This window comes from Microplitis mediator, chromosome 8 (genome assembly GCF_029852145.1).
Source record: "Microplitis mediator isolate UGA2020A chromosome 8, iyMicMedi2.1, whole genome shotgun sequence".
Lineage (NCBI taxonomy): Eukaryota > Metazoa > Arthropoda > Insecta > Hymenoptera > Braconidae > Microplitis > Microplitis mediator.
Window position 1 is genome coordinate 2,650,152 of NC_079976.1, and position 23,307 is coordinate 2,673,458.

General features: G+C 37.8%; 2 protein-coding genes across 3 annotated transcripts in view; one reads left to right on the forward strand and one right to left on the reverse strand.

The window, feature by feature from the left end:
• Positions 1-23,307, reverse strand: part of LOC130672639 (uncharacterized) — a 259,637-nt gene that overhangs the window by 212,350 nt on the left and 23,980 nt on the right. For both annotated transcript variants that reach the window (XM_057477286.1, XM_057477287.1), the window contains exon 2: positions 14,552-14,717. In XM_057477286.1, the coding sequence (XP_057333269.1) occupies positions 14,552-14,717 (166 nt within the window). The remainder of the gene's footprint in view (positions 1-14,551; positions 14,718-23,307) is intronic.
• Positions 1-23,307, forward strand: part of LOC130672634 (Krueppel-like factor 6) — a 137,070-nt gene that overhangs the window by 74,891 nt on the left and 38,872 nt on the right. The gene's annotated exons all lie outside the window — the stretch shown is intronic.

Consider the following 23,307-nt stretch of genomic DNA (forward strand, 5'->3'; position numbering starts at 1 on the left):
TATGTATGTGTGAGTGTATGAATGTATGGATGTAATAGTCGATTGCAGTCAACTTGATGTTTCCTCTTAGCTCTGAGCTAAACTACTGTGAAATAAACTTTAAATAATAATAAATGTTTTATTTATTTTATTGAGTTCAATTTTTGGCAAAAAAGAGTAATTTTGTAATTAATTTTATGGAATTCGAGACAAAAAGAAGAGCAGAAAAAAAACAGTGAAGACTCTTGAGTCTCATCCATTTCTTTTTAGAAACGAATTTACGTCACAAGTGTGTTTTCAAAGGCTCCCGAATACGAAATTGAATTGGTTGGAAAGTCGGAAGCAGGAAAATGCAAAATGCAGACTGCAAACCACATTGTGCAAAGAAAGGGAGAGAGCTTGGATGAAAATGGAGGTGTCTTAGAGCAGCTGAGCAAACAGGGTTTCCGTATATATTTTCGTAGATCTAGAGTCCGAGAGCTAAGAAGGAAAGCTGAGAAAAAAAGGGTCAAAAAATAAGGTGGGAAACTGCGCGTTCGTTTCCTCTCTGGTGTGTCACGTTCGGCTTTTCACGAGATTGTGGTCATACTTTAAATTCGGTTTAATACTTTACCATTTCCTATTCGCGTGTTCGTAAAAAAGGATAAAGTAAAGCCAAACTTGGTATTATTTTCACTTGTCAAGGAAAAATTCTAAATGGATACATTGGGAAAGAATTTTTTTTTGTACTCATGAGCACTCGATTGTGTAAAGTGGTGCCATAGTTTCTTTGGTCTACCAAAGAATCAACACCGTTACCAAAAGCATTTGAATCTACCTGTTGGATTTAACTTCTCTTTAGATGCGATTGCCACTTGAGAAAATTTTTTACGCATGACAACTTCTTATGCAAAAAAACTTATTTGGTTACGGCATTTTTTTCGCCGCACTTTAAAAACCACAATAATTATTTCTGTTTTGGTTGCTTGTAATTTTATTTTCTGTCTTATCTGTAAGATAGATAAAGAAAGATGTTTCTCAACTAAAAGTAATTGTATGTAATTAAAAGCGAGAACGATATTCACCGGAAACTAACACACCAGAATAAAGTCGTTACAACCCCTTAAATCTCATCTTCTAGACTTTCTTAATACCCTTTTCATCACCCAGCTAAATACGATATCGTAACGTCTTTCCTCAGTGATATATATTTTCTGCGCAGAATATCTGGACACGAAAAAAAAAACATATTCCAGTAATGAAATTGTCTAAACTGATGAAAACAAACGTTGAGATAAATAAGTTGAGGTTATATATAAAAGAATGAGAAAAATCAATGCACGGTTATTAGTTCGCGTTCCCAAAAGAAGATGTCACTATCTTATTCGTCTACTGATCTTGGCAATAATATTTTTTAATTGCGAATATCAGGCTACAGAATATGCATTAAAATTTTTTTGATTAGTCTCGAGTATAGATAAAAAAAATTAATTGTTTCTGGATTACAATTAAAGCGGGTATAATTAACATTATCGATCACCGGGTTCTCGTTATGTTTAAAAAAGGCAAAGGCTCGCTACATGAAAATTAGTGAAGCTTTAATCGCTTTTAATAGCTCGGACCGTCCTCAAAATTTGAACGTATGAGCCGATGAAAGGGAAAGGGTAAAATTAGCGGAGCTTTAATCGACCGGGAATATAACCCCCTCTGGTATTATAATCTCATTGACCTTTTCATTTCTCTCTACACTACACACTATCCATGTATTGTAGACGTACTCTGCAGACATATACCCTTGTTCTTTGTCTTTTTTACCAACGTTTTTTCAGTCTCAACTAATATTGTCTGGATATAGAGGGTTTGATACAGGGCGATTATGATTCGTTTTATGCAAATCGTAACCCGTGTTAGGAACTCTGAATCTATAGTTATATACATTTATATGTTCTTTTTTCTTCTTCGTCTGATATCTTTCAGCAGTTTTAAATTAACGATTAAACTTGTAATACCCCTTTATTAGTACGCGAAACCAATGAAAATTTACCGAAATTAAGTAGAATATCATTTTTAATCCGACAGTTCTACTTATACTTTTTATTTTTTTCTTCGTCTCTGTATCGTAATTATGCCGTAAAAAATTGAAGCTCTAATGAAGCCGAAGAGTAATATTTATCTACTTTTTCTAAAATTAAGCTTCGAAAATTAATTTAACTATACAAGATCTGACGTACAGAATTTTTTTTTAAATTTGTTATTGTCTATTTTTTTTTTTTTTTTTTTTTTTACTGTAATAACTTTAATTACTCGAGTATATTTATGACATCGATTCCCCAAATCGCTAACTAACTACACTTTGAATAAAACGTTATTTTGTAAATAATTAAAACAAAATTCGAGTGAGTAAAAATAAAAATAAACTCGAGTATTGATTAAAAATAATAAATATTAATATCTCTCGGACATGATACGTTATTTGATGGCACTTATGAATAACATAACCGAGTCAAAAGTTTAATCTCTAGCTGTTTTATTTAAATGCCAGCTATTAAAATGTTAAACGCATGTGGCACTTACCCATGCTGTTGTTGTTGTTATTCAATAAAATATATTATACAATACAATATACACATATATGATAATTCTTTTGAATTATAAAAATAACTTGATGAATTGTCAGAGGGACGATAAATTATTTACAGCAATAATAAGATAAAAATTACAGCATAAAGCTTTGCTAGTTCTCGTTAGCATTATTATTATGGCCATTATTGTTGTTGTTTTTGTATCACAAACTTTTCATTCGTTGTTATTAAATCCATCAACTGGATAGAATCACCATCGAAGCCATTTGTATGACCATTACGAGGACACATTGCGCACATTAACCGAATAGAAGAGAATATAGCTGTTAGCGTTAAAAAAATAACCGTGGATTTTTATCAGTTTGATATCATGTTTGTTTGTTTGTTTGTTTGTTTGCTCGGTTGTTTGTTCCTCCTGCATGTATGTATAGGTTAGCTCAATATCCAGCACTCCAGCTCAATATAGCTCTCGAATTCGGCGCACAATGCCCAATTGTATAAATAAATACATATCGCGATTAAACGCCAAATATCAGTCATAAATAAATGAACGAAATTTCGCGAATTATTTAAAAAAAGTCGACGCGAAAATAATAAAAGTCAATAGGAAGTGAGACAGCAGTACATTGTACCAGCTAGTGTTGTATGAATGGAAACACGGAGGGATGAGTCAGTGAATTGAACGACGTCTGACTAGACACGGAATATATCTACGTTTCTTCCGGGGAAGCATCGGCTCGACGAGTGTATTGTGTTGCACAGTGAATACAAGGGCGTTGCGGGGTTACAAGGGAGAAGGGAAGCTGGAGCTGGTTGGCGGGTAACACTGAGTTGAGAGAAAGGTCGATTCAAGACAAAGCTCTCTTCGACGGGTTCGAGTTTCTGCTGGGGACATGTCTGACAATAAGGTGTCGCTGAGAAGACTCCTGGAGATTCAAATCGTGGTTTCTTCGTCTTCTCATTCCTTGGCAAAGTAAGGCCTCTAACTCGGGTTAATTTTCATCCGGGAAATCAACGAGCATCCCTTTCCTTTGGTCCCCGTCTGGGGCTTTCCTTTGCTCAATTGTCAAGAGTACGGACCAATTTAATATTTCGCGCCAATATAAAGTTAATAACTTTATTTTCTATCTTCGTGGATGCGGAGTGAAATATAAAGGAAGAGTAGTAGAGGTGTGAGGAGTAGAGAATTGTGTGATAAATTTTGTTGGTTAATTTTTGGATCAATGTGAAATTTTATAAAAAACTTTTAAAGGCTTTTTTTTAGTTCTGCAACACACATTTTGATAGGGACATTTAGCAATAGTTGAGTTGATGGAGATGTTATTGCGTCTGGAGAAGCAATAGCGCACACACTGGAATGGCACTTGTTCGCTGGTAGTCTTGTCTTGCTGAATCTGCGAGGACGTTTTGCGAGCGTGATAAAGAGTCGAGTTACAGCCTTGTCCGTGCCAACAAGCTAGATGTGTGAGCCGCTGTAGAAATGTGGTTGTTACTGCTAGAGAGACATGAGTTGGGAGTTGTGTGTAGGGTAAATCGAGATAGCTGACAAAGAGGGAGATGTTTTTCTTCCTTGTCCCTCTCTCTTTTTGCTGGCCCTACTGCTCCTCCCACATCTACGAGCACCTCGAACTCATTCTCTTGTTACTATATTCGCGAGGGTCGTAACGGAACTTTGCGAGAAAGTTAGCGCCGAGTTCGAGTCCCGTATGGCCTCCTAGAAAGCTCCTCCTGCTGATAGGGTCTCTCAGGACCCTAAAGAAAATACGAATAAGACTTTTTTCCCTTTTTTTTATCCTCCCCAAACAAGTTCTCTCCACCGGCGGCATCCCTACCACCAGCTCAACTTCTATTAAATCCAATAATGCCAATAAAATCTTTTCCAAGTCACGCTTTTTTTTGCCTTACAACAAATGTCGTTAACAATATTACTCTTTGTTTTTCCTAAACGCAATTCCAACTTCTCCCGTTTCCATTAGCACACATTTTTAGTCATAAACAATTAAATCTGTAATAACGTCCATTGTTCATTGTTTGTTACAGGTGAGTGACATTTATCGTCGCCGAGTAATTTCGTAAGTAGGTGGGTATGGATCATGGACAGAGGACAGAACACAGAGTAATCAGGACTCGGCAGCAGAAGAGCATTGAAAGTCGAAGAATGCCTGAGGCGCGTGGTTAACTCGAAGCTAATCCTCCTCGCATTGAGCCGATGCTGTAGTGAGCACCGGGGTGGTTCTGTGTGTGCATCAACCAGAAGCCATAGCACACTCACGGAAATGAAACTCTTCAACCCTTTAGTGTTGGACGAGTAAGCCAGCAGGCTGGTCTATTCACAATCTAATCTGGGCCAATGAAATTCTCGTTCACACTAGTGAATGAAGCGCTCAGTAGCCTCTATAAGACTGGGGATAAAAGTTACGAGAATAGCCTTCTCGTCAGTAGATTTTTAAAAGCATTGAACCAATTATAATCATTCTTACCGCTGAACGATCGATTACTAAACTAAATAGCACATAATAATCAACTAAACGGTTGATCGATAATCGGGTTGTCTCATAGCGACAGATCACTTGATCCAGTTCCTAGAGCGATAGCAATAGCATCACAACTACCCCCGAGCTACGTGTCTCACGTCGTCAATTCAAACTCATGATTCGTCGCACTGCGTCATCGCAAATAGCGCAGCAGAACCATTGGAGCTTCGTATACATATGCGACCTCGTCATCCCTGTGTCATCATCAATCCCCGTTCCCAATGCTCCCCTTTGTCCTCCTGCCTTTAGTTTTGCGCTCTGGTCTTCCCTCCCCGGGCGGCCCTTCGTCTCCACTCACAACCGCGATTCATCGTGTATCTCACTGCGGATGAGTGCAAGAGCGAGAGGATCGGACAAGTGTGTGCATTCGCCATGCTGCTGCATGACCGATCGAACTCCACACTACACTCTCTGTCACGTACAGAGTAGACCGTTTGTCGCTCACCCTCCTCTCTGCTCCTCAATTTACTCTCTGATGTAGTTGCACATCCACACAAACATCACACACATCACATGCTGGTAACTGTAATCCCGTAGATTTGATCATATTTCATTTTAGTTACAGCACGTACACACAGCCTGGCCATCTGATTATGAATAAGATTTAATATTTAGTCATCACTATTTGGATTGTCATCATTACTATCGTTAGTATTTTTCATCATCCCAATTGTGTTGTTCCTCTTCGTCACGCCTCATCCGCTGTAGTATCGAAAAGGTATCGCTTCCAGAATTACGCTGGTTAACTTTGAAGAATAGCTTTACATCTCACGACGATCACCGAGTCCGAGCATCGCTGCCATCATCGCTTTCTTTTACTCCCGTTCCTTTGACTGGATACTCGAAACTATAGTCTATAGAACCGTCGTCAAGATAAAACCGATGAAAAGCGCGAGTTGACTAATTACGTTACGCGCGCTGTCTTGTAGAACCACGCCACTGTCTACATTTTACAACTTGTCCAATTAATTATTCCACAAGATTTCTTGCAGTAATTTAACTGCCATTTTTTATACTTTTATCATTATCCGAAATCTCTCATTGAATTTTAAATCGCTGATGGTGTCCTGGGACAACGTACAAATAGTTCCTTACAAATAACAAATTTTATTGCGGCGCCTTTGCCTTTCGTTTATCAAAATCAGTCTCGTCTGGTTTATCATGCAGGAAATAAAACGATAAGACATGATTGATGTCACTTAATGTGTTTACAGATATTTAATATTCCTAGGTACGTAGGTAGATAAGGCAGATAGCAGATAGGCGAGGATTTGGGTTTAAAAAAATGTATGAAGATTATAAACTCCAGTCAATAACCAAGCGCCGTAGTCACGATGAGTGACGCGATCTTTAATAGCTTACGATGCCAGGTGATTGAGAAAATTGTGGATTGAAGGGTATAATCGGGCTAATATCTTCCGGACGTACCATACCCATCCCTCTCGGAGACTCGCTCACTCTCTCGGGTCTTTATATTTAGATGAAAGAGCAAAGAGAAGGATGAAACGATGTGACGAAAGGGTATGAGCTCAAATCCCCGGTTTTAAATTTCCTCCAGTTCATTTTCCACGGTAGTGAGTCGTGTTTAAACCTCCGTATCTTCAATCATTCGGGTACACTCTGTACTCATAACGTCCTCATTGGGTTCCTTATGACTTATGACGAATTTAAAGTTAAGTCATCTGGTGAATATAAGATTTAGCTTGAGAAAAATTTACGATCCATTCGAGTGAAATAAATTAGACGATAGTTGTCATGAGCCAAGTCATGCAGAACGGGACAGTTGTACATGTTGCGTGGAAGCCAACGAGCGCAAGTGAAGGTTATTCGAGAATTTCGTGACATGGATGATGAAAGGGAGGAAGGGGAGTGAGAGGAGGAAAAAGGACAGAGACAAGTTTGTCTTGACGTAGTGCAGTTAACAAGACAATTGTAGATGAACCCGACATACTCGCGGGTAAGCAGACTGTCGTAGGCGGCGTATCCATGATTACCCATGATTTCTTGTTCGTCTTTTCAGTCTCATCTCCTTTCTTAGGTTTATTTTCTTTCATCATCATCATTCCTCTTTTGCGAACCTTCCACGCCTCTTCATCGTTACACTCGTGTTCCTTATGAATTATGGAAATTAATACACTCGAGTTGGCAAACTCTCCGTTAATTCGTTCTCCTCGAGCCTGCTCTTTTGCATTCCACTTCTTTTTACTACTTATTTTATACACCTTCTCACAGTGTCTAGTAGTTAAAACTTGCTCGCCGAATGCGATAACTAGGATCTTTTTTAAATCTCCCGTTCCTAGACTAGACCATGATCTGGTGGAGCGAAGCATCATCTTGGCATTAGGATTCGTTTTTTCGTGTTAAGTAAACCGGCGGGCATTTTTTGCCCATTCATTTTTTTCACAAAAAAAAAAATTCATTAGCACCTCAAACAGTTGATGCTTTAATTTATTATTTAAAATTTACTCAATTAATGTACCTGGTAAAATTGTAAACAGTATCGGGTTTTTAATGCACCCGAATGTAATTCACGGCACTAATTCGTTTAAAAATTTTGTTTTACATTGCTAATGGACATTCTGTTGTTTGTGATAATACACTTATCGGACTCTCGAATTCTAGCTAAAAAATTAACGACTTTCACGAGTGTTTTCACTGGCGCTCCACCCTCGTCATCCGGCGTCATATTATATGCCGCTCAATATTGTCAACGAATAATAAAAGAGAAGAGAAGAGAAACTCGGTCTGTAAACACAGGGTATACGCAGCAGCATGTCGAGCATATAATAAAATTCATAGCCTTTTATTGGAGATGGATGTATAAAATAGTAAAGGCGCGAAGACACTTTAAAACTTGTTGGTATATATATGTTATGCTGAGTAGTCTATAAACGTGAGAATGTGTGTGTGTGTGTGTGCGTTACACAGGAGTTCGTCACCCCTTCATCTCATTGTTTACCACCAAAAAGGGTCGTTGAGACGCCTGTAATGATAACTTGTTCACTCTATCAGCCATTAAAATTTAATTGTGATGTTTTTAAGTCAAGAAGGGGTTGCAAGGACGGGGATAACTCGTAAACAGGGGTTGCACAAGAGCTCACTTCACTTGGTCTCTTTGTGGCACTGGTTGCACGCTTAAAGCTGCTCAATTCTTTTAATAATTTACGGTCTTTCAAATAAACTTGAGACAAGAAATTGAATTATTTCTTTGCTAAGCGTTCGGGGTGATAGAAAGAAACGTACTGTAGAGGGAATAAGTCAGAAAATATACATAAATTAAAATTTAATGTTTGCCGTTCGCTGTTTTAATTCCCCTTTTACTCTTCTTTTCTCAAACCGACATATCTTCTCAAAGTCTTCGTGCTCAAACTATAAACTTACCGAGTAAATTTTTACGTATATGCACTTGCGCTATAAAGTACAAGTCTGCTCGTGCATTGTTTAAGACATCTATACAGCGATATATATACACTCATATCTTGAGTTATATGTTCTCGACGGTCGTCGGTTGTCTGAGCTGTTATTGCTACTGCCAACGCAGTCTTCTCGCAAATAAAATATATTTTTTACCTTCTCGACGACACAACACGTTCAGAAGAATAAATAAAAATAAAAGTAAAAAAATAAAAGGATCCTTTTTTGCTGGTACTGTCCGCTAAATTTGTCCACGCTTGGAGAAACTTCCACTAACTTTTATAAAAGATTATATTTTCCTCACTAAAGAGGGATGAAAGCCACTGGTTTGCTACTTGGCTTTTTGTTATACTAGTTATAAGAATATTGTTGGATACTTTTACTTGGATCTTTAAAAATACCTCTTGCTTTTTTTCATTACATTGTATGATCGGCATTTCATTCTTTTCATTCTAAGTGAAAGTTTTTATAATAAAAACATTAGTGAAGTTAACCCAAAGAAACTTGACGTAAGAATACTACTGTAACTCATAATAATAATAAAGTCAAATTAAAATCAATATGATCGCTGGAGCATCGGTGGAGATACCGAAATAAGTAAAATGTTACAGAAAATATTAGCGTAGAAGAATCGAGCGGGCCTGTGTACTTTAAAAAAGTATAAGTTTTGGTACGTAGACTCACTCGCAAGCAAGAAGCGCACCAAGAATCCTTATATTTCAAATTAAAGGAAAATTTCAAATACTTTCTTATAAAGTTTTAACCCTCAACATAACCTCCCACTCTTATATGCATCATTTTTATCCTCTCCCACCCTCTGTGCTCTTTTCCGTCAAGTTGTTTCTCTGTCGTCTCTATCCGAATTGCGGTCTAGCGATGCACTCATCCCTAGAGCAGGTTCCCCTCCCGCCGAATCCTTCTCCTAGTATTTAAACTTTCCAAATTGAAATTGTTTTCGATATCCAGGTGAGTGCTCTCCAAAGACGATGTGGAGAGCGAAAGGAAATTGCCATTCAGTCTTTCTTTTCTCGTATAAAATTTACTTTTCTCACCCTCCAACTAATCTTTCGAAAAAGTACTAAAATTTACCTCATCATCTTAATTCCCTCATTTTCACAAAATCTTACCACTTTCCGACAAACTTTTATGCCTCTATTTCTCCTGGAAACTTATCTCGCGGCATTTTAACGCCACTTACACTCCCCGTAGTTACAACTGAATATAGACGCCGGTTCTTAAACGAACCGTCCAACTTTTCATATGCATCACGTATGCATAATCTACGTAACCCATGCGTCTTACATTCGCGATAACTTAAACTATTTAAAAGTACGTTTTCTCTTTTCCTTCTCTTTTCTCCTCAGCGCGACAATAATTAAGTGATTTACGGAGCATTTACGTGTAGGCGAGTTTCTTAAATATTTTTTCTCATTTTACGCTCTTCATTGTTTACAAGTTTTAATGCAAAACGTGTTTTCCAATTGCACGTACTGCACCGTCATTATTTCCAATGTAGGTTGATCGTTCAGCTCTCCCCTTCTCCGTTGGCATTTGTTGTGTTCTTGTGTTGTTTCTTTAATAAACTTGGCTGCTTTTCTCATGGCTCGCATAATAATACGCTGGATAATATATGTCACTGAATATATACCGTAAACTTGGATTATATTTTAACCGTAAAATGTCACCCATCAATTCGTTCATTCATTTTTACTTGAGTTAACCGACACCATCATCGCCCTGATTATGATTATGCTGCATAATTGATTTAAAAAAAAAAGTGGAGCCAGACTTGTAACTTTTTTTATGCTGATAAAAAATAATTAATTCAAAACAACCTATGTCCCGTGAAGTTAATAACTAAAGTTACACCACCACGAGCAACAGCCAAGTCCAATTTGGTTGTGTTGCAGTCGGTACTTGCAGCACCGAGTCGCGTATAAATAACTAATCTCAAATCCCGGCATATCGAGAAAACTTTGATCAGTTTGCGGGACGCGCGGTCTCTCCCTTTACTCCTGGCCCTCCTGTCCTCCATACTCCCTCATCCTCGCCTCGGCTGCTCGTACTGCGGGACCCTCGACATGCATACTTTATGTGGTTACATCAAGTACGCAAAGTTTCACCGTCACGGCTCAATAGCTCTCACTCTCCTCCGACACACTGTGTTACACTCCGTCTCGCTTGCTTACAACTTTTTATAACTCTGTCTTTTATTTTTTTTTTTTATTTTTTTTCGTTACCTTGACTAGCCGCTCACTTCTTCTCAGCCGCGAAAGTGTAAACATCATGTTTTCTTAATCTTTATACTCTCTCCGCACCCACTGACATCAGCACAATCGCCACCGCTGGCTGACTCACTTGCTGAGGAATTCTCGTCCATTGAATTGGACAATTCAATACATAACATGCGTGTATTGCAAATAATATTATCTTATGACGGAGATTGACAAGAGAAAAAAACAAATTTTGACTGGAGATCAAGATAAAAACATCTCGCAACATCTATTCAGGTCGTGTTTTTTTTGCTTTTTTTATTTTCGCAATGCTCTTACTCTTTCATCATTAAAACATCCGACATAGAAAGTTTAATGAAGACGGGATAGGGATGTCTATAGAGTTTAAATGAAAATATTAAGTCAAAAGCCAACATTGTAGCAGGGGTTGACGTTCATTGCAGCAGGAGGAAAATTTTGACTTTGCTTTTCTTCCTCCTCACGTTGGCTTTATAAGACGGGCAGTGGGTGAGTTTATTAAGTCAGACCGTGACTTACCTTATCTTTAGCCGCTTGTTTCCCCTCATTCCTAGCCGGCTTTCCCACCCACCCGCTTCTTCTTCTTCTTCTTCTTCTTCTTTTACCGGGGGTGAACGTTATGTTGGAGTGTGCCGACCGTAAATTCATATCTCGAATAATTTTCACCCGGTGGCCGTTGCGCAGACCACCATCGGAGGCTGCTTTTGGCCAACAGCCAGCGGCTCTCGTAACTTTCTCTTCTCTCGGCGATTCATCTCCATCCTGCATACCTTTTCTTCTTCGTCTTTCACTCCCCTCCCCCCAACCAAGTGCATACACACATTTTATCAACGTACATATTTAACCATATATTCACTTTTTTAACATTTTACCACGTACCTTAATCACTCTTTAAACAAATTCGTCAATTACCGTTTCACATTTAACCTTTTTTTCCTCCTCTTTTATTCTCTTAAATTAAATTCCAACCGTTTAAATGAATGAATAAATAAATAACCCAAATTTATATAAATTTATGCCACGATTCCTTCAATTCGTGTATCAACAATTTTTTTTTCACTTTCTCTTTACCGTATACATGTATATATATGTTCCTTGTTGTCATTCTTCCGTCTCTTTGTTTGTGCTTTTCATTCCCGAAGCACAACCGAGCGCGGAACTCGTTTCACACACAAAGCACGAGTAAAATGCAAACACACGAGACGTTTGCAGGGCAAGGGAGGGAACAGGGCCAGGAGAGTCGAGGAGTTCCTGCACTGAGAAAAGTACGTCACGGGGTTGCGCAGATACGTACACTATTTTAATGACAAAAAGTCGCTCGTTGTTTAAAGTGAAATAGTAGTAAGACAAACGTACAGCACAAAAATAAAAATTTTGGAAAAAAGTTTATGCATACAAGGACCGAAAAAATTTTCATATATAATTCCAACAACAGCAATAATAATAACAGTAATTTATTAACGTCTGAAATGATGAATGCTGAAATTTTTATTGCCGATCAATTACAACTTTCATCTACATGATGAATTTCTTTTCTTGATGAAGGGTGTATATAAAAACCAAGTGACATATCTTGTTATTGGATGAGGAAGCCGAGTCTTTATAAAAATGGAAATCCCTTAGGAAGACGCATAGCCGTTATATACATATATATAAAACATATTTTTTCTCTCCTTTAGATTCTGTCCGATCGGCAATACGGCTTACGTCAGGGGCTGAATGAAGGGGCGAGGGGGAGAGAGGGGTTGAGAAGGAGAAACAGCCCCTTCGGGAGGCCCCTTGGACGTAGTCAGAACGATATTAGTATTCCGCGAATGATACGGGCAACCTCGGTGGTGTTTCCGGCGCGTGCATATGAGCCTCGTTCTTTTATCCTCCTTGTTCGTAGGTTGGTTGACTGGTTGCGTGAGTTACCGTGACTATGACAAGGGGACGAGGAAAACGCGGATAAAATATAAAATGGCCTATACGGCGCTGCGAAAATCCTCAGCGCCTGATGCGAAAAGGAGCTTCTTTATATCTCCTTTCCTATTCAGGGGACTCCTCCTCTCCGCAGATGGTTGCCGGTATGACGGAAGTGTCACGACGCTCGATGCTCATAGAATATTGAAATAGATGTCGCCCTAACCAGCAACAACACTATTGTTCAGTGATCAGTTTTTTTATTTTTATCGCCAACGAAAATAATATAACACCAAAAAATAAAGTTTTATTTCTGCAAGTACAATTGAGATCATTATTGCAGAAGGTAGTTTGCATACTAATCATCAGCAGTCTGACACTCGATTCTGTTGATTCGATTACTAGTCGTGTCGCGCGAATGGGCTTAATGACGTTTGCTAGGCGATACTTGCACTAGGATGATTCTCTATTACGAAGTATCTATCTATGTCTATACATAATTGTACACTGCATGAATATGACGGGTAGATATATGTATATGAGTGTGCGTCCATGTGTGCATACTATATATACGCAAGGTAATAATACGCGGGCCATTCCACAGGGGGCCAATGATGAGATAGCACACGGCATACAATCGGTCTCATCTCTCTCGAGATCTCTTGCAACCCGTGATCCTGGAAATGCCAGCCGACATACAGTCTCGAGAGATCGATCGTTACCTCGGCTTCAAAATTTCAATCTTCCTTCTTCTCCTCCTCTTCCCCTCCTATCCTGCCACTGCTAGTGATATATCATCCCCATGTTAATGTTAAACTTTAAGACAAAACAACAAATATCCACTTCATCCATGTACCCATGGCAGCGGAATAAAAAGTAATAGACGGATGGAAATTGGCTACGTACGTGATTACCGTAACATATCAAGTACCAGAGAAACAAGAAGAGAATTACATGGAATAGCATCAACAGGATTCGAATCCCATATACCCTTTAGTACCCTTCATCTCTCGAGATGCAGTGGATTCTCCGGCTGGAATCCGAGCTCGCTCTCTCTAAACCTAGTTTGCATATTAACGATTAACCGATCCTCTATTCAAGGTAGATCCAACCGGTGTCTCTGCTGCACTACTCTCGCTGACGCTTTATCCCTCAATCTCTTCATCCCTTCAGTAGACTACCCACTGACGACACTCCTGATTCCGCAGCATATGCCGACGATTTTCCATTCGAGCGTCAAATTTGCCTCTACTGCCTCATCCACCCCGTATATATAATAATACATATATAGACAGACAGATATATCTATACTGCAACCCTCGAATTTCTCTTGTGAGCGTAAGTACATTTGGCCAATACTTGACGTGTGTATTGTCATGATTATATTTGGATACAAACTGATGTTCGGCGTCTAGCTTTCATGCGGAAATATTCACATGAAAAAACACTAAAATTATTAAAGCTCTAAATCAATATTTTCAAACTCCAATAAAACTTTTACAGATTGCTACAGATAACTTTTGTTGAACGAAAAACTAAATAACAAAAAAACTGGGGGATGATTATTTTTCTTTGGACCTTAGTTACTTTTTTCCCTATACTTGCAAAAAAACTATTTTCGGTGGGAATATATATAATAGAGCCAGCCCTCGGAAATATATGAGTAATTAAATTTGTGACAAAGTGTATTAGCGTGACAGCTTTATCTCACTGTGATTAGAGAAAATCTTATCGTATTAATGTAGAAAAAAATAAATTATTATCATAAAATAATTGGAACAGAAAATTAATGGTAACATAACTTACTGATTGCGTTACTAATTAATTTTTCACTAAGATTATTTATGATTGACATACTTGATAGAAATTTTTATTGCGACGTAAAAAATTTAGTTGACAGACTACTTACTATATTTTTTTTTCCGTCCTGATGTTGCAATTTAACCAGCTGTAGTTTGGACGTGTGCGTCATCCAGTAGCGTGTATATGAACCTTCTGACCCTCGTTTATAAGCAGGAGGGTTGGTTGGTTTCTTGGTAACACACGCAAACATGCGACAAAGTAGTGAGTCATTTCTAAAAAAAAATAAAAAAAAATATATGTGTGTACATATATATTAAACATAGTTTGTAACTCGGGCAAATAATTTATTAGTCGGTGAAAAATTCAACGCACATGGGAGCCCGGGTAGAAGGGAATAGTGAAATAAATTAATAATAAAATTGAAAAGTTATTTATTATTATTTTTATTTCATCAGAATAATATTATAAGTTTTATGCGCGGGAAAAGTGTGAAAAGGTGTATTAAATATTGGATTTGAATAAAAAAAAATAGGGGAGGAATGAAATGGAAATGGAGACGTGTAATAGGAGCGCGCAACACAAGAGACCGGAGTGTAAATGCACAGGACAAAAAAGTTGACACCGAGAGAGAAGAGAACTGTGAGCTCTGCACAGTAGGATGTTTGCCTCTCACCAGTCACACACCATCATCCCCAATCTTTTTCTTTTTCCACTCTCTTCTCGTTCAAGCAAATCCAATTATTCGGTACGGGACCGCAAGCTTTCACGGTCTCGTTTGAACTCGTCTATTTATATACACTCTTTTCCTACACTCTTACTCTTTTCCCTCTTCGTACACACTCACGTACCGCAAGTTTGAGGAACTTTGACGCTCAAGTACCACCAGGGGACAGGGAACAGGGGGCTTGCTATCGTGTTTAACACAATGTGTGTTGAACGAGAGTCAGCGGTTGTTTCTAACCACGCGTGGAGATCAACGACGTGGCCAAGTGGTTTCGTGTCGGCAAATCACGCGCTGTTGCAACGCAAAATTTACTCGAGCATTATCGTGTTTCCAGATCAACTCATTCAACAACAACAACCCTCATACCTGCCCTCTCTTCTCCCCCTCTCCCTCGTCCTCATATATTCTGTATGCGCACACATATACATATATTTGTCATCATATATTCATATATGTATGTGTATAAATGTATGTTCAATGTATAAATAGATTATTTATTTACTTCCGTCATCCGAGTTTCCGTTTCAATATTTAAAAGCTAATAAACACAATTATTATTATAATTAATACTTTAATATTATCCACCGTTTCCACTCATTACTATTACAAGATAATTATTTATAACGTTTTTGTTGGCATTTAAAATCAAGCTCCTGCTATAAAATACTCATAACAATACACCGCTTTCGTCGTTAATATTGTAGAGTAGTATTGCGCTGAAACAGAAATTAACCACTTGATATTATCAACATAAACGTGGATATAAATGAAATGTCGAGTGTAATATACGCATGTACACTACGCCAACAAATATGCTGCGGAATATCATTTTATTCAGGAGTGCTGGCTTTCGAGAGGCATTATGCGCCATGCTCTGGTGTAGTTACTATCACTGGCTGGTGCTGCTGCTGTTGATGCTGGCACACTACTGCTGATGCAGCTGGCCATTATGCAGAGACAATCTAATCATATGGTCAAGGTAAAGAGAGGGCCGAAATTTGTAAACCGGCAGACGGATTTATCAGCCACTTTCAACAATAAGCTTTGAATTTGAATACGTTCTGAACTTGGAATGCAGACTGGGTGATACAAAAATGGATTTTGTGATTCCGAGTTCATGTTTGGCTGTAAATGTATTTAATTCAGAGTTGATTAGTGATCAAACATGATTATCAATGGAAAAGGATCGTTAAATAATTATTTACTGGATAATCATTCAGCGGCGCTTTTGTTTCTTTGTGGACTTGTCATCCCAAAGGCTGATAGGTGTCGGTTGGTGTGGGGAGTACTCTAGTTTATGGATAACAAAAAGGGACGGGAGAGACAGTAAATTTAAAAATCCGACAAACAACGAGATTCACATAGAACTGAATCGCTCAGGTGTATGTACGGGATAAACATAAATAATTGTCAGCCATTTTCGGTCACCGAATAAACGATACGTCCCGAGCATCCGATAGTAATAATTTCAATGAGCGCTGCCACTGAACACCGCCCAATTTTATATCATCACCAGTTCGGGGAGCCATTGTGATAAATATTTAAATAAATAAAGTTGATTTTTCATTTATCATATTTATGAAAACTTTAACTGACAACAAAATATATATGCCCGGGTAAAATATACCGAGAAAAATAGCTCAACTTTATTTAAAACTTCTGAAGAAGAGAAAAGAGAGAAGAGAAAAGAATACGGATGATGGGAATTGAAAATCGTGAGGGATTTCTATTGAATTGAAGAAAAGAAGCCGCGAGCATACGGATAAATTTATGATTAAATTTGTTTATTGTTTCGTGAGCGAAATTCGAGCGTGATGGATAAAATAGATGCCGCAGTAATAATAGTCGGAGGGCTGGCAAACGCGAGTGATTAGTTTCATTGGAGCTCAAAAGTTTATTAAGTTAATACTTGAGGGACTTTGCAGTGAATGTTTGTAGCTTGACAGTAAGTTGAAGCGTCGGCAGGATAGAGTAAAGGCTTTAGCTTTAAACTAGCACATGAGAGTTTGAACGGGTCTCTCTTACGTAAAGACATGTCGCGCCGGAAACGTTGCGTCGCATTACCGAGTTTTAATTAACACAGCTGTGGGGACTGGTATCTGCTCTCTCGTGTGATGATGTATACAGTACAGGCACATAGTTGGTACGACGAGTACGTTGAGCCATTAAGGCACAGCAATTCTAACCAAGCAAACCCACATAAGGAAGCTATTGATCTATCATTTTCACTTATCGCTATTTCTCGGTCCGTGTTGCACCAGCTTATTTACACGGTTTTAATGACGTGCCATCCAGTTACGAAATTGTAAACACATTTCATGAAAAAGGCCGCTCGAATCACTCTTGAGAACCAGTACAGATTACCACCACCCATATGGAAAGAATGTTCTTTACGGCGGAATTAATTTTCCTGCCACATTTCCGTTTCCTTCGTATATATTTACCATTAGATTTACTCTCATCCCACTTTATTTAGACATTTCATCAGGTAAATAATACATTTACATATCTATATACATTCAGATATGAATATAAATATAAATATGAATGTGCATGTACAGTATATAGTATAGAGTACATAGTTCGGAGTATGAAGCAGTGAATAAGTATAAGTAAAAGGAGAAGAAATATTTTTTATTTTATTTTTTGCCATCCTTTCTCCTGACAACACATTTGAGAGCATTGAATTCTATCTTCTATTTTTAAAAATAAAATTTTCTCAACTGCAAAGAGAGATGACGCTGAGTTGAAACTGGCTCACAAAAGAAATATTCACGACGCCGGTATATACATGTACATTTATATACATATGTGAAGAGAATGATAAAAAAATAAAAATCTACCGACGAAAAGGGATCCATAATTTTTTTAAAGACCGCATGCGGCAGCGTTTTTGTTGCCTTTACACTTTGAGACTCGATTAATTTATGCTCATTAATTAACTTACTGTTGATTAATTCTACGCCAGCATAAATTGTGAGATTCAAACATTTATTTAATTAAAATAAAAATAATTTTGCCGTTAGAGTAGTAGTAGTAGTCCGAAAAAGTGGATGAAACAGCGATGACAGAGAATAGGTGTTAAAGTTGATTGGCTAAGCATTTAAATGTGTGTATATTTTTATACCGACATGAGTGTATTTATGTATGTAGAAGCGTTGTTGTACAAACACGTTATTGTGCCGGGTATATTTAGAGCTGGTGTGTGATGACGGAGAGAGGATTCTGTCGAATAACGCTTGCGTATGGGAATATAGAGAGCACACGCGTGCGAATCAACCCGGTATATTGAGAGAAGAGACAGGAAATTGCAAATTGCCAACAGGCATACATGGGTAACATTCGGCTGGTTGAAAACGTTGTCCAACTCTGTTGGATACAAAATAATCAGATGAAGAGGGAGCCATGCTGGCTAGATAGCTCTCCACCATGGAAACGAGTCGTGAGTTGAATCTGTAAATTGAGATTGGTTTCAAGTTTGATGAGAAGTTATGGATAACCGACTCAACTGTACATCAATCCTCCCCTCAGCGGAAGCCTCTGATAATTCAATTTAATTGATATGAAAAGCCGTATTTCTATTACTGTTACTGTTATTATTATCATTATTTCAAGTCTGCGTATTCGCTGATCAACTGTCGGTTTATTAAATTATCATGGATTTGTAAAAGATTATTTTTGAATAAATGGTTTATTAATTTAAATGGGAATTAACGTTTTGTTGATGCGATTCTCGGCATGAATTGATTAAAAATTTATTGTGTGATTGTTGTCGAAGCCAGTGGATCAAGACTGTTGTGATCAGACACGACGTTAACTGGCTTAAAGCTCCAGAGCTTTCTTCTCCTTGAGGTATGTCATGTCGATTAAAGTGTCTTGAGACAAGAGCTGGTGAAATGAGAGCAAGGGCTTGTCACCAAGGGCAACGGCAAGCTCACGGTAAAACTTAAAATGGCTAAAAAAACTGCAAAGAAAAAGAAAAACACTGGGAGAGTGGTTTATCTTCTTACCCATACTTCGCGACTGAAAAGAGTAGTGGAGTTGTTTTACAAAAAAGGAGTCAAGTGGTTGGCCGCTTTACGATGAATATTTTTGTTTTTTCTCTTAATGCTGTTTTTACAATGTCAAGTAATAATATTATGATAATTAGTTGCTTTAGCCGGCTTAAGAGTTGATAAATAATTAATATTAAATGCTGGATGCTGGATGTTACTAAGCGTTTTTTTATTTTTTTGTTACAGGTAAGCTGAGGAAAAGTTTTTTTATAAACGGCTATCCTGGCTTTGTGGTGGAAATCATTAAGAGGTACATGTTTCAAATACTACAAAGAAATATATATAGAGATATATATATATTTGGGATTGGTTTTGTAATCCGGGTTTTAATTAAATGATATAACTTGAAGCTCAGGATTCGAGGCGAATCCACCGAAAGTTTAATCGGTAATGCAGTGATATCGAAATTGGAAGTTAGGAAATAAGAAACGAGGTATGAGGGATGGGAAGAGAGGGCCTGAATTTTGTGTACCGGGGAGGAGTGTTACGGTGACAGTAGCGCAAGAAACCCGCCGAGGGTGAAATTAGCCCTTTCCTTTAGTTCCTGGAGCAGAAGCATAATTCACGCCTTTCTATTATCCTCTGCTCGTTTTCCCGTGAATCCTCTTTCCCAACCCCCCTAACTCATCTATGCAACGTCATCCCTCGAGCTGTTTATACTCGTGTAGCATCCGGCGAACTGCTCGGCTTATACACTCTCTTGTAGTCTAAAAGCATGCTTAAGTATATCTATGGATACGAGACACGGGAAAAAGGCTCATCATCTTGGCTTGCATTTTCTTACCGCTAAAATATAAAGAGTCGTTGAGAAGAAGCTTTGCCGGTTTTATTAATCGTCTTTCTTTTTATTAATCATCAAAGGACGAGGATCTTGTTCGGTAAATATTTTAACATCATTTGTCGGTAATTTTTCAATTAGTTATCTTAAACGTGAAGCGAGCCTTGAGCGTTTTAATTTTTTTTTAACTAATAAATTGCAATTAAGATTAAAATTAAACTCCAGCTCAATGGGCGCTCTGATGGTTTATTTTTCCTATAGATCAGAGAAAATTAACGGCTTATCCAATTGAGAAGGACAATTTGATATGTAGACAGTAATCTAAGCATACGAGGTAGAGAAAACCGCAACCATTCTCATGGTTGAACCCATCTCTATGGAATCTCTGGCTTTCCCTCGTCCAGAGTACGGCGAAAACCGTTTTGGTCATATGACGGGATTTTAATACGATTACCAACGGATTCGTGTGGTAACCTGCGTGCTTTTAACCAAATGGACCATCTACAACGGGGACACTGTACTCGGAACAACATTAAATGAGAGAGAAGGGAGAAGAAGAGGGTAGAGTACCTTTCCCACTTGATTTTAAACCTCGTTGGTATTGTCCGGGCAAAACTAAAAGGAAACGTGTTACGTGCTCGAAAGGAAGACATGTTAGCTATGAAATTAGATACGAGCTCTAAAGTTATGTGTACAGTCGCCAACCAATGGCTTCTAAACTGTTCTCCAGCTTATTTAATTACACATTGCCTAATTTATTTACATTAATGTACAAAATATTGCACTAATGTACAAAATATATGCACATCATCATTTTCAAATTTTCATCAGAGGCTTGTATGTAAGCGACTTTTTCCAAAGGCCCGGCCTGGCAAACAGCTGCTATGACAGCGCCTGAAAATACTGGTTTTGTTGATACTCCATATGTCTGTTGATTTTCCGGAAAATCAAAATCATCGACACGAGAGCTCTTTTGCTGCTAATCGATGCTAACGACTCTTTGATAACTTATCCGTTACTTTAATTTCCTCATTATAAATTCTTCTATTTTGGTCTTGAGAACTTCTGAAGCCTTTAATTTTTTATGAAATATCGGAAATTACTTTCTGTCTGTACTGAATTATTATCTATTTTTTCCGTTCACTGAACGAGTTATAAAATCAATCAAACTCTGTAATACTTTTAAATATCTTATAAATCTTTGGTAAAAGTATGAATAAATAATCCATATTTTTCATAAATATAACACACTCATAGTATGAAAGTGATAAATACTGTGTGAGAAAAAAGTTAAATAAAAAATATAGTTAACGGTAGGTTGGATGCTGGCTGGGCTGTGTGAGTTTTTTGTAGTATACCTGTGTGAATTTACACACTTGACTATACTTTAACACACCCTCCAGGCAGGGAGAGCGAAAAGGGGCCAGAGCAAAGTAAAAACTCGTAAACATCGTCAACCCCTTGCGCTCAGCTACTATACATGGCTTAGTCAACATAAACCACTGTGTGTTGTCTTGGCGGTGAAATTCTACAAGCTAGTACTATTTTTCTCACTTTGCAACTTGCAGTATAAATTACTGTCTAGTGACTGTTCTCTGTTGTTATTTTTTTTTTTATTATTATTGTTCCAAGTTTTTTTTTCGCGTTTTATGCTTTCGGTCCAGGTTTGTTGCTTTTAACGCGCGTGTTCTCTACATTTCCCGTTACCTGGATTCTCACATGAGTAAAATCTATCACTTAGTGTTTTTTTACAGTCTCTGGGTACGTCAATTTACAGTTATAGTTTTATAAACGAGATAAAAAATATTGAAAACGAGTATTTACAACCCTTTAGAAACAGTAATAGGTTATTAAATGTTTTAACAACTGACCAGGTGTTTGCGTGCACGTTAAATAACTTAACTTCCGGTTACTTTCATGATAGCCATTTACCGGCTCCAATCCTAATACAGCAATCTCAATTTTTTCCGTTGATTTTTTTTATTTTCAAGGGAACAAAAAACAAAGTAATAGGGGAATAAAGGGAAAAAAAATAACAAACGGGTATTTTAAATGGAAGAAATAGTATATTACACTACAAGGGAAGAAAGTTGAAATTCCTGCCCTGTGTGATATGATGCCCGAGGCGAAGCCGAGGGCATCATGACACACAGGGCAGGGCTTTTAACTATCTTCCCGTGTGGTGTATACGATTTTTCTTTATACCTGGTCGAAAGTACGTTTATTAATTACATTTTTGAATACTATAAACAACAAAACCACGTTCTGCCTTCAGCTGACAGGTCGGCCATGTTTTTTTTATTTGCTCCCTATTGACGCGCCTCTTTCGGACATACATAAAACTTTAATTTTTTTCCGTCTCCCTTTTTTTTTTTTGTTGCGTTTTTGATGCCTGCCCCGCGACATTTGAAAGCACGAGCGAAGCGAGTGCGTCTGGTCGGCGGGGGCAGGCATAAAAAACAAAACAAAAAAAAAGACATAATTATACTTATAAAAAATAAAAATAAAAAATAATTATTTTTTTTCGAAAGAAATAAATTTATGCCTATGAACAAGATTTTTTTCCTGCCAATAAATAATATATAAATGAATACATAAACTTTCAATAATTAACCTCGCCTCTGCATCAAAATCTTTTATCACCTCATCCTCGTCCATAGAGTCATCAGATGATACTTTTTCAGTCATTTTATTATTGCAAGTACACTGTTTACTTAAAATATCACAAACAACGAGACACAAAAACACTGACGTACATATAAATAAAGCAACGATCTATGATGTTATCGTCAAAAATTTTATTGATAAAGTGGTAGACGTTCAGTAGATGGCAGCAGCCGGCTGTTTCCGTAGGCACGAAAAAATTTTTTGCTCCCGGCGATGTAAGTGGGGCGCGTGTAACTCCACTAGGAGAGGGAAATGAGACTTTAGGCCTTAAAATTAGGGAGGGAAGTGCGTACTTTCGACTAAGGGATAAAGAAAAAATATTTGATAGACAATAAACGAATTTTCTATGACATCTCTCGTGTATTCAATCGCACGAATAAAATCTCTCGCGACTAAAATCGGACGTCAGTTGAGAGAGCGATCCAATTTATCAATCCGCCAATTAATGGAGGTATTCGCAGAGAGTGTGAAAGAGTGCGATTCGGAGCTGGCGTATGCCATAGTGCAGAGTGTGGAGTGTAGAATTCAGAGTATATAGAGCAGGGTATATAGTAGATAGTAGGTGTAGAGAATAGAGAGACGCTGTGTAGGAAAAGCTGTGAATAGTGTGCTGCTGGAGTAAATCGATATCCATTCCT